The 12,079-nt window shown below is 28.5% G+C and overlaps 1 protein-coding gene across 1 annotated transcript; it reads left to right on the forward strand.

The window, feature by feature from the left end:
• The first annotated feature begins 8,125 nt into the window (after positions 1-8,125).
• Positions 8,126-11,685, forward strand: LOC105137732 (cyclin-dependent kinase inhibitor 5). The gene is made up of 3 exons (XM_011043566.1): positions 8,126-8,772; positions 10,848-11,051; positions 11,177-11,685. The coding sequence occupies exons 1-3, from the start codon at positions 8,312-8,314 to the stop codon at positions 11,244-11,246; spliced, it is 735 nt and encodes a 244-aa protein (XP_011041868.1). The 5' UTR covers positions 8,126-8,311; the 3' UTR covers positions 11,247-11,685.
• The last annotated feature ends 394 nt before the right edge of the window (positions 11,686-12,079 follow it).

A 12,079-nucleotide genomic window follows, 5' to 3' on the forward strand; every position in this document is an offset into this window, starting at 1 on the left:
CTGCTTGTGATGCTTGTTCTATATTGCAAAAAATACAACTGCCAAGTGACTTCTCTCACTCTCAAGTCTTTTCATCTGATGACAAAAGATAAAGAAGAACCTCAAGACCCCATAAAAGCTATGCCACGGATTCAACTCAGCAGTTTTACAGAAATATTGCATTGCAAAGGAAAGCGGTTTCACAGGTGAACAATCCCAACTCAGCCATGAGTAGCTTATAATGTAACTCTTTCTTTCCTCTTGGTTGCAAAGATCGAATGAGATCCTTTCTTAGATGGAAGATTGATCAGTTGCATAAGTTTTTTCGTGGTGACAAATACATAAAATGATGAGAATTAACCTTATCGAATAAGCCAATTACTTGAAGAGTAGTTTGAACCTATAACTTCTATGCATTAACGATAAATTCATTACCACAATATAATAATCCTACTAATATCCTTCCAAGTTGAAACTATATATATATATATTATTGTTTCATAGCATGGAAATTAGATGATACTAAGTTATTAACTTGCAATATATTGTAGCAAAGATAAAAAAATATTAATGTAAAGAAAATATCTAGGTGTTGCCAATTTTTTTTTTAATTTTTAAAAATTTAAACTATACAGGAATTTATTTGATGTGAGTTGGTTGCCTTGATAGATCCAAATACAACCTAAAATGATAACTAAAAATATAGTTTGACTTGAAATAAATATTTAAGTGTGTGTGTGTATTATCTTGGCCTGTTTCATAGCATGAGAATTAGATGATACTAGATTATTGACCTGCGCTATGTTGGAAGTCGAATAAAAATATTAATATAAAGAAAATATCTAGATGTTGCTAATGTTTTTTTTTTTTAAAAAAAAAATATATAAACTATTTGGGATTTATTCAATGTGACTTGGTCGTCTTGACGGGTCTAAATATAACTTGAATGACCAGTAAAAATATACTTTGACTCGAAATAAGAATTTAAGATGAGATTCTTTTAATAAATATTAGGGCGATAACATGTTAGATTGATTTGAATCAACTTAAGCTAACCTGCTAGTTCCCATGCCAAGTCATGAAGTCATGATAACATCATAAAAAACAAATTAAAACAAATTATAAAATTTAATTTTCAATAAACTTAATGTTGAATGAAGAAACTAAAAAAAATTAATTAAAAAACACAAAAAAATAACTCGAGTTAATTTGTATTAACCCACCAAACATGTGATCTAGATCATGAAACCATGATAACTCAATAGACAACAAATTAAAATAAATCATGAAACTCAATTCTTAATCAACTCAGTGTTGAAAGATTAAAATAAAAAAATAAAAAAGCAACTTGAGTCAACTAGAGTTAACTTGCTAAACATATAACGCAAGTCATGAGATGAGGATAACCTCATAGAAAGCGAATCAAAATAAATCATATAGTTTAATTCTCAATCAATTCAATATTAAAAAATAAAATTGAAAAAAAAATTATTTAGAAAAATTAAAAAAACTCGAGTGAATCTGTTATGCCCGTAGTTTGTATTTAGAATGACCTCATAAAAAATAAATTAAAAAAAAGTTATATAGTTTACTCCCTAATAAATTTAATATTAAAATTACAAAAATTTAAATTAGAAAAAAAAGAAAAAAAAAACACATTATCTCAATAAATAGTGTTATGCAAGGAGAGTTATAGTAAAAACCCTCTCCTTTAGTTTTTTGTTATTTAGCCAATTACCCGCTTTATGCTAAGGATGAGATTTGAAGTTATTTTTTTTAACGTAATAGAAAAGTATTTTAATATTATAAATATATTTTCTTACATCATGTAAATTTTTCATTGAAAATTAGAAAGATGATGTGTGTGTGCTTAATTAAATAAAATAAAAATTATGTAAACTAATAAATCATGAAAAAGTTGTTAATATCAACTCCAGTTTAAAGTGGGAAGTTGAAAGATAGACACATTTAATAATATTTGATCTCATGATGTGAAACACTTTTTAAATTATTTTTATTTAATTATATGAAAATAAAATAAATTTTCATCATAAATATAATAATTTATATTTTGTAACATAAATAATTGTTTGTAAAATTTTTTTTATTAATTTATATTTTATGCATTACCAGAATTTGATTAGTATTTAGAAAAACATCCATCGTTATTATTATTGTCAATAAAATATATCTAATAAAAATATTTTATCAAGAAGTATCTCATCAAAGATTTACCTTTCATCAATATTTTCATAAATATTTTCATAGGCAACTTTCAATTTCAACAAAAATATCAATGAAATATTCACAAACTAGAGTCTAACATGGTGACAAACTTTTAGCTAAAGAATGCAAAGGTCTTCCCTCATGTAAAACTCTCACAGTAAAATTCAAGAACACTAACAATGATATAATCAAACTCACCCCACCCACCACAACTTTTTCCTTATGGACAAAGCCATATAGATCCAGAACATTAGTTTAAAAGGACATGAAACAATCCAATAAAAGCCATATAGATTTTATTTGCTAAAACCATCAATATATGAACCTACTCCACCACCGCAAATGTTAATTCAAACCATCAACACAAGTTAATTACTAAAAAAATAGTTTGCATGAGATAACCAAGATAAAGCAACAACAATGCAAGGTCCCAAAAGATAAACAAAAGCCACAATGCAACGTCATAAGAGCACACAAAATTGTCAAATTTTCTTGGTAACCAAACAGGAAAAAAAAAGATAAACAAACAAAATTATTATCTAAATGACACGAAATTGTTAGAGAGTAGGGGAGAGATAGAGTGCTTTATTGATTAGGGCAAAAAATATAGGGGACATGGGAAAATTAGGGATTTCAATCTAAAAAAGAAGAAGAAGAAATGAGGGAGGATAAGTGTTATTTCGAATAAAAATTTATTATAATCTTAAAAGCAAGTATTATTAAAACAAAATAATAAAATAATGAATTGATAATTTTGACATGAATGTATTAAAAAACATAACAACAGTAATGTTGAGATAAATTATATAGAATTTTACAATAAAAAATTAAAAAATATATATTTTATTTATATATAGTAAATTATCCATTTAGATTCAATTAAAAAATAATATTATCATGAATAACACTAATATCATTTTAGAAAAATGATATAATTAGATACTTATCTAAACATCATTTAAATAAATTTATTTAAAAATAATTTAATTAAAAAATATAAAAAAAACAACGGAATAAAAAAAATAAAGGGTCATGCATTCATGTGCTAGAAATGGATACATGGCACAAATAAAATCCACATGGCCTTGGAAAACCAGGTGCTTGGTTTATTTATTTTTTTTGTTTTTAATTAGATAGATAAGGTTGTTTAGATAGATAATTCGTCATCCATTTATTATCTTTTTTGAGTACTAAAGATATATATCTTTAATGATGATCAGAAAATTGAGATTCTAGACTTTAAAAATCTAGATTTCAACTTGTTTTTCATCTAAAATATGAAGAAAAAAAATTATTAGAAACCTTTCTAATCAATTTAAAAACTTAAAATCAAATTAAATAAATAAAAAAAAAAAAGCATTGTTAATCCCTTCATGTTTTAAAAAGTAAATATATAAAGTATGTGGTTAGATGAGGACATGTACTTGATGATTATCTTTAATTGCATCGTTATTAAGTAATTTGATAAGTTGTTTAGCTGTGAACATATAATTAAGCTAATTTTCTCAACAAAATAAGTAAATATATTCAACAATTTGTAATAATTTTCCTTTTAAGTATTCCCAGCAAGCACTGAATTTTTAATTTTTTTTCCCATTGATGGTGTTTTGTAAATATTTGGAATTGTGGTATAAAATGTGTTTAAAAATAGTTTTTTTTTTAAATATATTAAAATTAATCGTAGAATTACTCTAATTTAATTTCAGAAATGACCCATCATTATATTTATATTTAGTAAACAAGCTTCATGACAAAATGAAAAAAAAAATCAAATTACTCTAATTTGAATATAAGAAGTGTAATATGTATCCGTTAGATATTTATTGTAATTCTAATATTGTTTATCCTTTTTTTTTATTGCTACATTCTTTCTAACAAGCAATTCTCTATCTCTCGTTATATATACACGAAAACAACAATAACGGCATTTTTATTGTCATTTAAAATTGTAAATAAATCCAAACAAATTAACAAAATCATTGCACAAATTCAAACTAGGAATATTCAAAATCAAAATTGATTCAAATCAACTAGATTTGGTTCAATTTGATTATTTAAAAAATTAATTCAAATTAATTTGACTCAATTTTTTTAATTTAACTTGATTTTTTTTATTTGACTTGATTTTTTTTTATTTAATTTTTTAGTTATTTTTTTTAGTTTTTTCAATTTCATTAGCTTTTCAATTTTTGTACTTACCTCTAATTAAAACCATCAATGTGAATATTTCTCATTTAAAATGTTAATTAAATATATTATTCAATGTTATTAATATTTAGGGTTTGAATTTACATAGAAATATGAAAAAAAATCCCATGTGCCATTTTTTATTAAAAAAACCCTAATTAAAAAAAAATAGATAAACCTTGCGTAATCTCATCAGAAATCCTATACAAAGCAAATTATATTCCAAAGCATCAGCTTTTTGATGTTATTTATGGGAAGAGATCATGCAACGGGTGAAGGAGCGTGGATTACACTTCTTGTGAGGGAGGGTGGGATTATTCAAGTCCTATCTTTGACGACGAGAAATATATAAATAAACCAATAAAAAGAAAATCAAAATGCCCTTTGCCACCTAAAAGGGAATCCAAGGACTGCCGTCCTTCATAGTCCCTAAAAATATCGACTTTTACTCGTTTCGCGATATGATCAATATATGGAAACAACACATTTTCGTGGATTAATTATAATTTAGAAATTGTTGGAATGGAATAATAATTTGTCTCTTAAATAATAATAATAGGTGGCATTAATTTTTAATAAAGATATCCTTTATTGTTTACTTACTTCTATAATTATTATTGAAAAAACTGGAAGGCATTAGAAAAACGCAGTTTTTTTTGGTTGGTCATACATTATTTTGTTTTGTTTTAAAAATAAAAAAGTTTCCTTTTAAGGCTTGTTTATTTGTTAGAAAATAATTTTTTTTTGAAAAATAATTTTTTTAAAAAGTAAATTATTTTTTTATGTTTGATAATGTTATAAAAAATAAATTAAAAAATACTTTCTAGTATTTGGTTATGCTATGAAAAATGAGCTGAAAAATAGTTTATTAATATTTTATTTTTTTAAGTTTATTAAAATAACGAAGAACAAATCTTACAAATTAAAAAGTTGAATAAAAATAAAATTAAAAAAATATAATTTAATAAATTATCTTAAATAAAATAAATAATAATTAAAATAATAGAGATCAAATCCAACCAAAAAAATTAAAAGATGATGAAATTTAAATAATAATAATAATAATAATTTTATAAATTATTCCAAATAAAATAAGTAACAATCAAGAGATGAGGGTCAAATTTGATAGATAAAAAATTTTAAATAAAAAAATAATAATAAAAAAGTAAATAACAATTATAAAAATGAGGACTAAAGTTAATATAAAAATAAATAAAAAAATCAAATTTTAAGGGATGAAATTAAAAAAAAAAGATTCAAACAAAATATATATCAATCAAAAGTTTGAGAAACAAATTTGAGATAATCAGCAAATAATATGATATTTTTAATTTTTTTTCACAACTTTCAGAAAGTGTTTTTTGCCTAAAACACAAGGAAACACTTTCTTGAACATCAAGCTAAATTTTTTTTTAATTGAAAAATGTTCTCCGTCAATCAATTTTTCTAATGGTAAACAAATATAGAAAAATTTGAAAAATGATTTCCAGAAAATCACTTTCTGGTTAACAAAATGTTTGCTTTGTTTTGCAAGAAAACAAGTAAAAATAATTAGGTTTTAAAAAGCATAACAATATCAAACAAGAACTATGATTCATTAAATTTGATAAATACAAAGTTTATCTATATAAAATGTCCTCAATAAAAAAAAAAGCTTAAATAAAATTTAATTAATTCCTTATTTTCTTACAAACAATCCTCTAATTTCTTATCAACATATATATTTACTGTATATTTACTATATTACCAACATATACATTTCCATACTAAAATCCCTTTACTCTTAAGGCTTATAGCTAAACAGATCAAAAGAAAAAAGATTCAATATAAAGACGTAACAAAAATTAAAATACGTGAAATGAGAGTATGAGAAGATATCAAATTCAATTTCATTGGACTTGGCTATGTATTAAACCCAACAGCTTATTGGTCTAGCAAAATATTAGGTTTGAACATCTTTGGATTTAGGATTACTTCGGATCTAAGCATCCAAGGTGCGAATCTAGAATTATCATATCCCTACACCCTAACTGTGTGAAAAATTATTTAAGAGTTGTTTATACATCAATCAATTTTAATGTTGATTACAAGAGTTGTTCTCATCTATATTAATATTGTGTATATAATAACATAAGATTGTCTTCTGTAAACACATGATACTCCTACCAATATTAATGTTGTGTAAGGAAACACTTATATCAATATTAATATTGATATAATGGTTTCCCTCTCTACCTGGATATGAAAAAAAAAAAGACTCGCAACCCTTTGAATAAGAGGAAGAAAGTTCAAAGTATAAAAGATATAAATACTCTGTAAACAATCAAGGTAAATAGTTTCCAATTTCTAGTCTCTTGTAACATATTCCCAACATTTTATCATTTATAAATTAAAAAAATATTTTTATTTTTATAATTTATTGTTCATTTATTATAACTCTTTACAAAAAGTCATTGAATTAATAACCAAAGAATTTCTGCTGGTCCAAATATTTGTCATCAATCCTTTATACTATGTGTTATAAAAAATAAAAGATTAATATGAATATATAATTATTTATTATCCAAATATTTAAATATTTAAATTCTCCATTATATTGCAATTTGGAGCATCATCACGTAGGAGTTTACTTCTCATACTTAAAAATAAGATATGAAAAATATGTTTGAAATTTAATTGGGGAAAGATATTAGTTTTTCATGTGAAATTTGTTTGAGAATATTTTGAATTTTTTTTAAATACTTAAGGAGTCCTAATAATTCAGTTATACACCTATTTATAGTGAGATAAAATGGATAAAATTTTGGTATCAACAATTGGCTTATTATATTTTAAATACTCAAGGAGTTCCAATAGTTAAGTTATATACCTATTTACAGTGAGATAAAATAGATAAAATTCTTTGATTTTGATATTAATAGTTGGCTTATTATAAATATGAAAATGTTTTAAATACTCGAGGAGTTCCAATAATTCAATTATACACCTATTTATAATGAGATAAAATAAATAAAATTCTTTGATTTTGGTATTAATAGTTGGCTTATTATAAAAACTTTCAATGGACCAAAATTAAAATTTCTTGTTCTCAATTTCTTAATTTTCTTCACCCTATCCATCAATTTCTTATTTCTTTGGCTCATTACCTTCTTTAATTTTCCGTACCATTCTTGATGTGTAAATCCAAAAACAACTTTTCATCATGAAAAAACCAATATATTTGAAATAATGAACATTTTATCCTAACAAGTAAAATAACAAATAAATTTTTTAGAGATTATCAGTTCAAATATTATAAATCTCAGAATCATTGAAGATTTACATAATTATTAATTTTAGAATTTTTGAAAATTAATCAAGATGTATATAAACAGGTCTAAATACTCATAATTAAAAAAACAATAAATAAATATAAATATCATACATATAAACAATTCATTAAAAAAATATTAGTTGGAAAGGTTAGTTTTAGGACATAAATTGTGTTTTATAAAATTATGATTTTTTTAAATTATATATATTTTTTACTGTTTTTGGATTGTTTTAATATTAAAAATAAATAAAATAAATAAAAAATATTATACACACACAAAACTTTAAAAAAATTGACCGGCAATTCAAAATATCAAGGAGCAAGCAGGAAATGAGAAGAGAAATTGAAAGGAGACATGACACCACTACAGCCCACCCCAATCAAGAGAAGAAAGAGCAGGAGACTAATAAAATAGACTGCGACTATACGCCACACTGACACCCACACCCTAACCCCTACCTTTTCCCTTCTCCCCCTCCACAGCCATTACAAATACTCCCCCTCCCGTTCTGTCTTTCTCTAGTAATTAATCCCACCCGCTTTCCCTTTTCATCTCCCTCTTCCTATCTCCCTACATGAGAGAGAGACGGGTATAGTTTTCAAGAGATGGGCAAGTATATGAGGAAGGCTAAAACGAGAAATGATGTAGCCGTGGTCGACTTGAGTTGTGGTGTCCGTACCCGAGCCAAAACCCTAGCTCTGAAGAAACAACAAGCCCTCAGATTGCATGCTTCCTCTGCCTCTCCTCCCCCCCCCTCGTCTCCCGCCGGCTACCTCCAGCTTCGCAGCCGCCGTCTTGAGAAGAAACCACCTCCAGTTCCATCTTTCCATCATGGCTCGCCGAGAAGGCAGCAACAGAGACTGGGTGGTCTGAACAATGACAAATTGGGGCAGCAGGAAAGCCCTAGCCCTATTTTGAAACCGAGTTCGCGGGTGGATAAAGATTCCGGGTCGAGTCAAGAGAGAGAAGGGGGGGAGAGTAAAGAGGTTGAAGAGAATAATAACAGCAATAGTAAAGACTTGGGTTCTTTTGGAGATAATGTTTTGGACATTGAAAGTAGAGATAGGTGGGTTTACTTACTCTTCTTTAATTTCTTGAGAAGTTTGAAATGCTTTCTTTTTTCTATGTTTTTTTTTTTGTTGAAATTCTGAGTAATGGGAAAATGGGGGGACGTTGAAGAAGTGTATGCGTCTGTCTTTTCTTCCCTTAAAAAAATTGTTTTTGGAAAAATTCGGGGCTTTTCTTTTTTCTTTTTGGTGTTTAATTTTAGGGCTTTCTTGTTTGGTTGACAAGTAAATGGAAGGAAAGAGGGGTAGTCGAGGTGGGTTTTTAATTTTTTTTTAAATCGGGTTTAGTTTGGGGTTGGGGAATTTGTGTATTAGTGTTTGATTGCTGGGAAAATGAGAGAAAGAGATGAAAAATAGAAAAGTCGCGTGTTTCTTGGGGGTTTGAATGAGTTTTTCCATGCCTGTGCTTTTTTAATTGCTGAGAGTGAAAGAGAAGAATCTTGACATGTTAAAGCCTCAATTTAACTTTGTTCCTGATTTGGGTTTTTTCTCCCTCTTCTCTGGCTGTGTGAACTTTTCCATGGTTTTCTTTCATCTATTTGGTCTAGTTTAAAGCTTTAGTTGTAATATTGGGGGCTTGAGAAGACTATAATTTGCATTTAAAGAGGAATTATGGCAGCCTTTTGGGCGGTTAAGCTGTAACTTAAGCTTCATTTCTGTTAAAACAAAACTCGTAGCAATAAAGAAGAGAATTAAAATTTATTTCATTCCATCCCCAATAATTGCTTGACATAAAGAAGAGATTTTCTGCTTTACATATAGATAGTTGAAGCTCTTTCCTTATTAAAATAATAACGAATTGTGGTGGAATCTTTTTCTTAAGCCTTACCTTCTATATTTTAAAGTGATTTTCTTTATAAGAATTTTGCTTCCCTTTCTGTTTGGTTTCTGAGAAAATGCAGTGTGGAGAAGAAACTTAAGATGTTGGATCTAATCTCAAGACTCTTAGTACTCTAGACCCATGAAACTAAAACCACGCTACCAATTTCTCTAATTCTCTTTCAAGTGCGTAAAACATCTTCCTTCATGTATAGTTTTTTTTCTTCACTGAAGTGTGATTTGCATATAGGGTAATTAATGCCCTAACTTTGTTTCGTGGTTTTAATGAATTATTAACCATCTTCATGGATAACAGGATTCGTATGACTTCATTGCATTTTGCGGGTCTTTGATTAAAAATTCCATGATTTTGTTTGCCTATCTCTTTACTGGACTTTACACTGAACATGCTTTACAGTTCTTGCTAGATTGCTTTTACTTCAATTTGGTTGTTGCTATGCGGGCCCTTATTATATGTGTATCAAAACAAAATAGTTTAACTTGTGTCCTCTTCTTGTGGGGATCTCAGACATGGATGCCATTGCATTATTGTAATCAAAAGAAGCAAAGTTGTTCCATTGGTTCTTCCAACAACAAATGCCTCTGCATTTTTTAAGCAATATTATTATTGTTTGGTGTTTTTATTCTGAACATAAATATGTTTAGTGTGTGTTTTTCTTGTTATAAGACTTGGTTTTTATGTATGCTTGGACACTGGATGCTCTAACAGAAACTCTGATTTGATTCAAAGCCTGAAGAATGTTTGTCTTATTTGCTTCATGTAATGAGGATGGGATATCTAAAGTGGTTTCTACTCCTTCCTTGATTCTTTGGTGCTTGTAACTAACGAAAATTGAAGTTTATTTCTTAGTTTTTTGTTGCTTGAGGTACATCATGGTAAAAAATGGTTTGTTGCTTTATGTGGTGGTTCGAATATTTCTAGTGTTTTAAGCGATCTGTTATTTTTATGATTGGGAGGTTCCTGGCACCTTTTGCAGAATGTACGTGACCTGCAATGTGTTAATGGCTTGGAAAATCTTAAGTTTTCAATTGTTTCCATGCTGACAGGATTCATGTCTCCTTTTTAATGTTTTTTGCACAAGCTTTATATTTATTATCAGTTCTGATAGCTTTTTGACACGCGACTTACAGCATCATGCACAGTTGTTTCTCCTCATTTCATTATGCTATATGTTATTTTCCCTTAGGTTACCTATTCGCTATGCCCATGCCATATTTATCTTCTTTGTTACAGGAGCACCAGGGAATCCACTCCTTGCAATTTAACAAGAGGCACAGAAGACACAACAACCCCTGGTTCTACTACTAAGCCTGCTAGCCCAACTGAAAGTAGCCGGAGATTACAGAACTCAATGCAAAGACGTATCCCAACAACCCGTGAAATGGATGAGTTCTTTGGCCCAGCTGAAGAAGAGCAGCTAAGGCAATTTACTGAGAAGTATGTGCCTCCCATCTATTAGCTTATCTCATTTGAATGATTGCTTGGATTTTTGGACTATCTTGTAATGTTTCTGCTGCGTGGTTTACATCCTCTTAGCTGATAGAAATGCTGATTTTTGGCAGGTATAACTTTGACCCTGTTAGTGACAAGCCGCTCCCTGGACGTTATGAATGGGAGAAATTGGATCCCTAGAAGACATTAGCATTCCATCAGGACATTTCCTGCAGACTGATGATTGATCTTGTGCTTAGAACTTTAGAAGTAGCAGGAATTAGTAGTAGTTCTACCGGTGGTGGTGTTATTTCCTTTTTCCATCACCTCTTCTTTTAGTTGTAAAGAAAGTAGGTTTGTGAAACATGTGTAGGCTAATGGTCTGTAACATAACAGGGGGTTATGAGTTACACAACAAAATACAAACCAAGGTCCTATGTCTAACAGATCTTCTGAGAGGGGAAGTGAAGAAGATGTAGATTTAGGCTTCATGCAATTAGGTCAGTCTCTCTGGTACAGAAATTTACTAGATTTTCTTTTTCCCCTAGTACTGTATTTTCCTCCCCTTATTTGTCTATACTTGTACTGATGCAACTTCTAAAAACTACGTGGAATAAGCATGACCCTTTTCCCCTCTTTATTTTTTTGTCTATTTCTGTCATCTACTGGTCTCTGCACAGTTGAATTTTGGCTTGTTTGTATCCATGTGAGACGGTGCATCGAACTTCGGCTTTAAACATTGTTCATAACACCGACCTGTTATCTTAACTTTTTGGCTAGAATGGATGGTGGTGGTGGTGGTAGGGTAGCTCGTTTGGAGTCTTTAGATGTATTGAAAGAATCTTGTCATCTCATAAAGTTCCACTTTTCACGTCAAAATTGTAATATTCTGTTCAAATTTGTGCATCCTGAGGTAGGTGAATGGAGTTATGTAAGAACTTTGTAAGGTGCTTTTGAGAAAGGGGACTGGAAATGGAGAAATAAACTTGATTCTACTGTGTTGCTTTTTTATCTCGTCATCCGTCTGAATGGGA

The sequence above is a fragment of the Populus euphratica genome, unplaced genomic scaffold, assembly GCF_000495115.2.
Source record: "Populus euphratica unplaced genomic scaffold, PopEup_1.0 scaffold163.1, whole genome shotgun sequence".
Taxonomy (NCBI): domain Eukaryota; kingdom Viridiplantae; phylum Streptophyta; class Magnoliopsida; order Malpighiales; family Salicaceae; genus Populus; species Populus euphratica.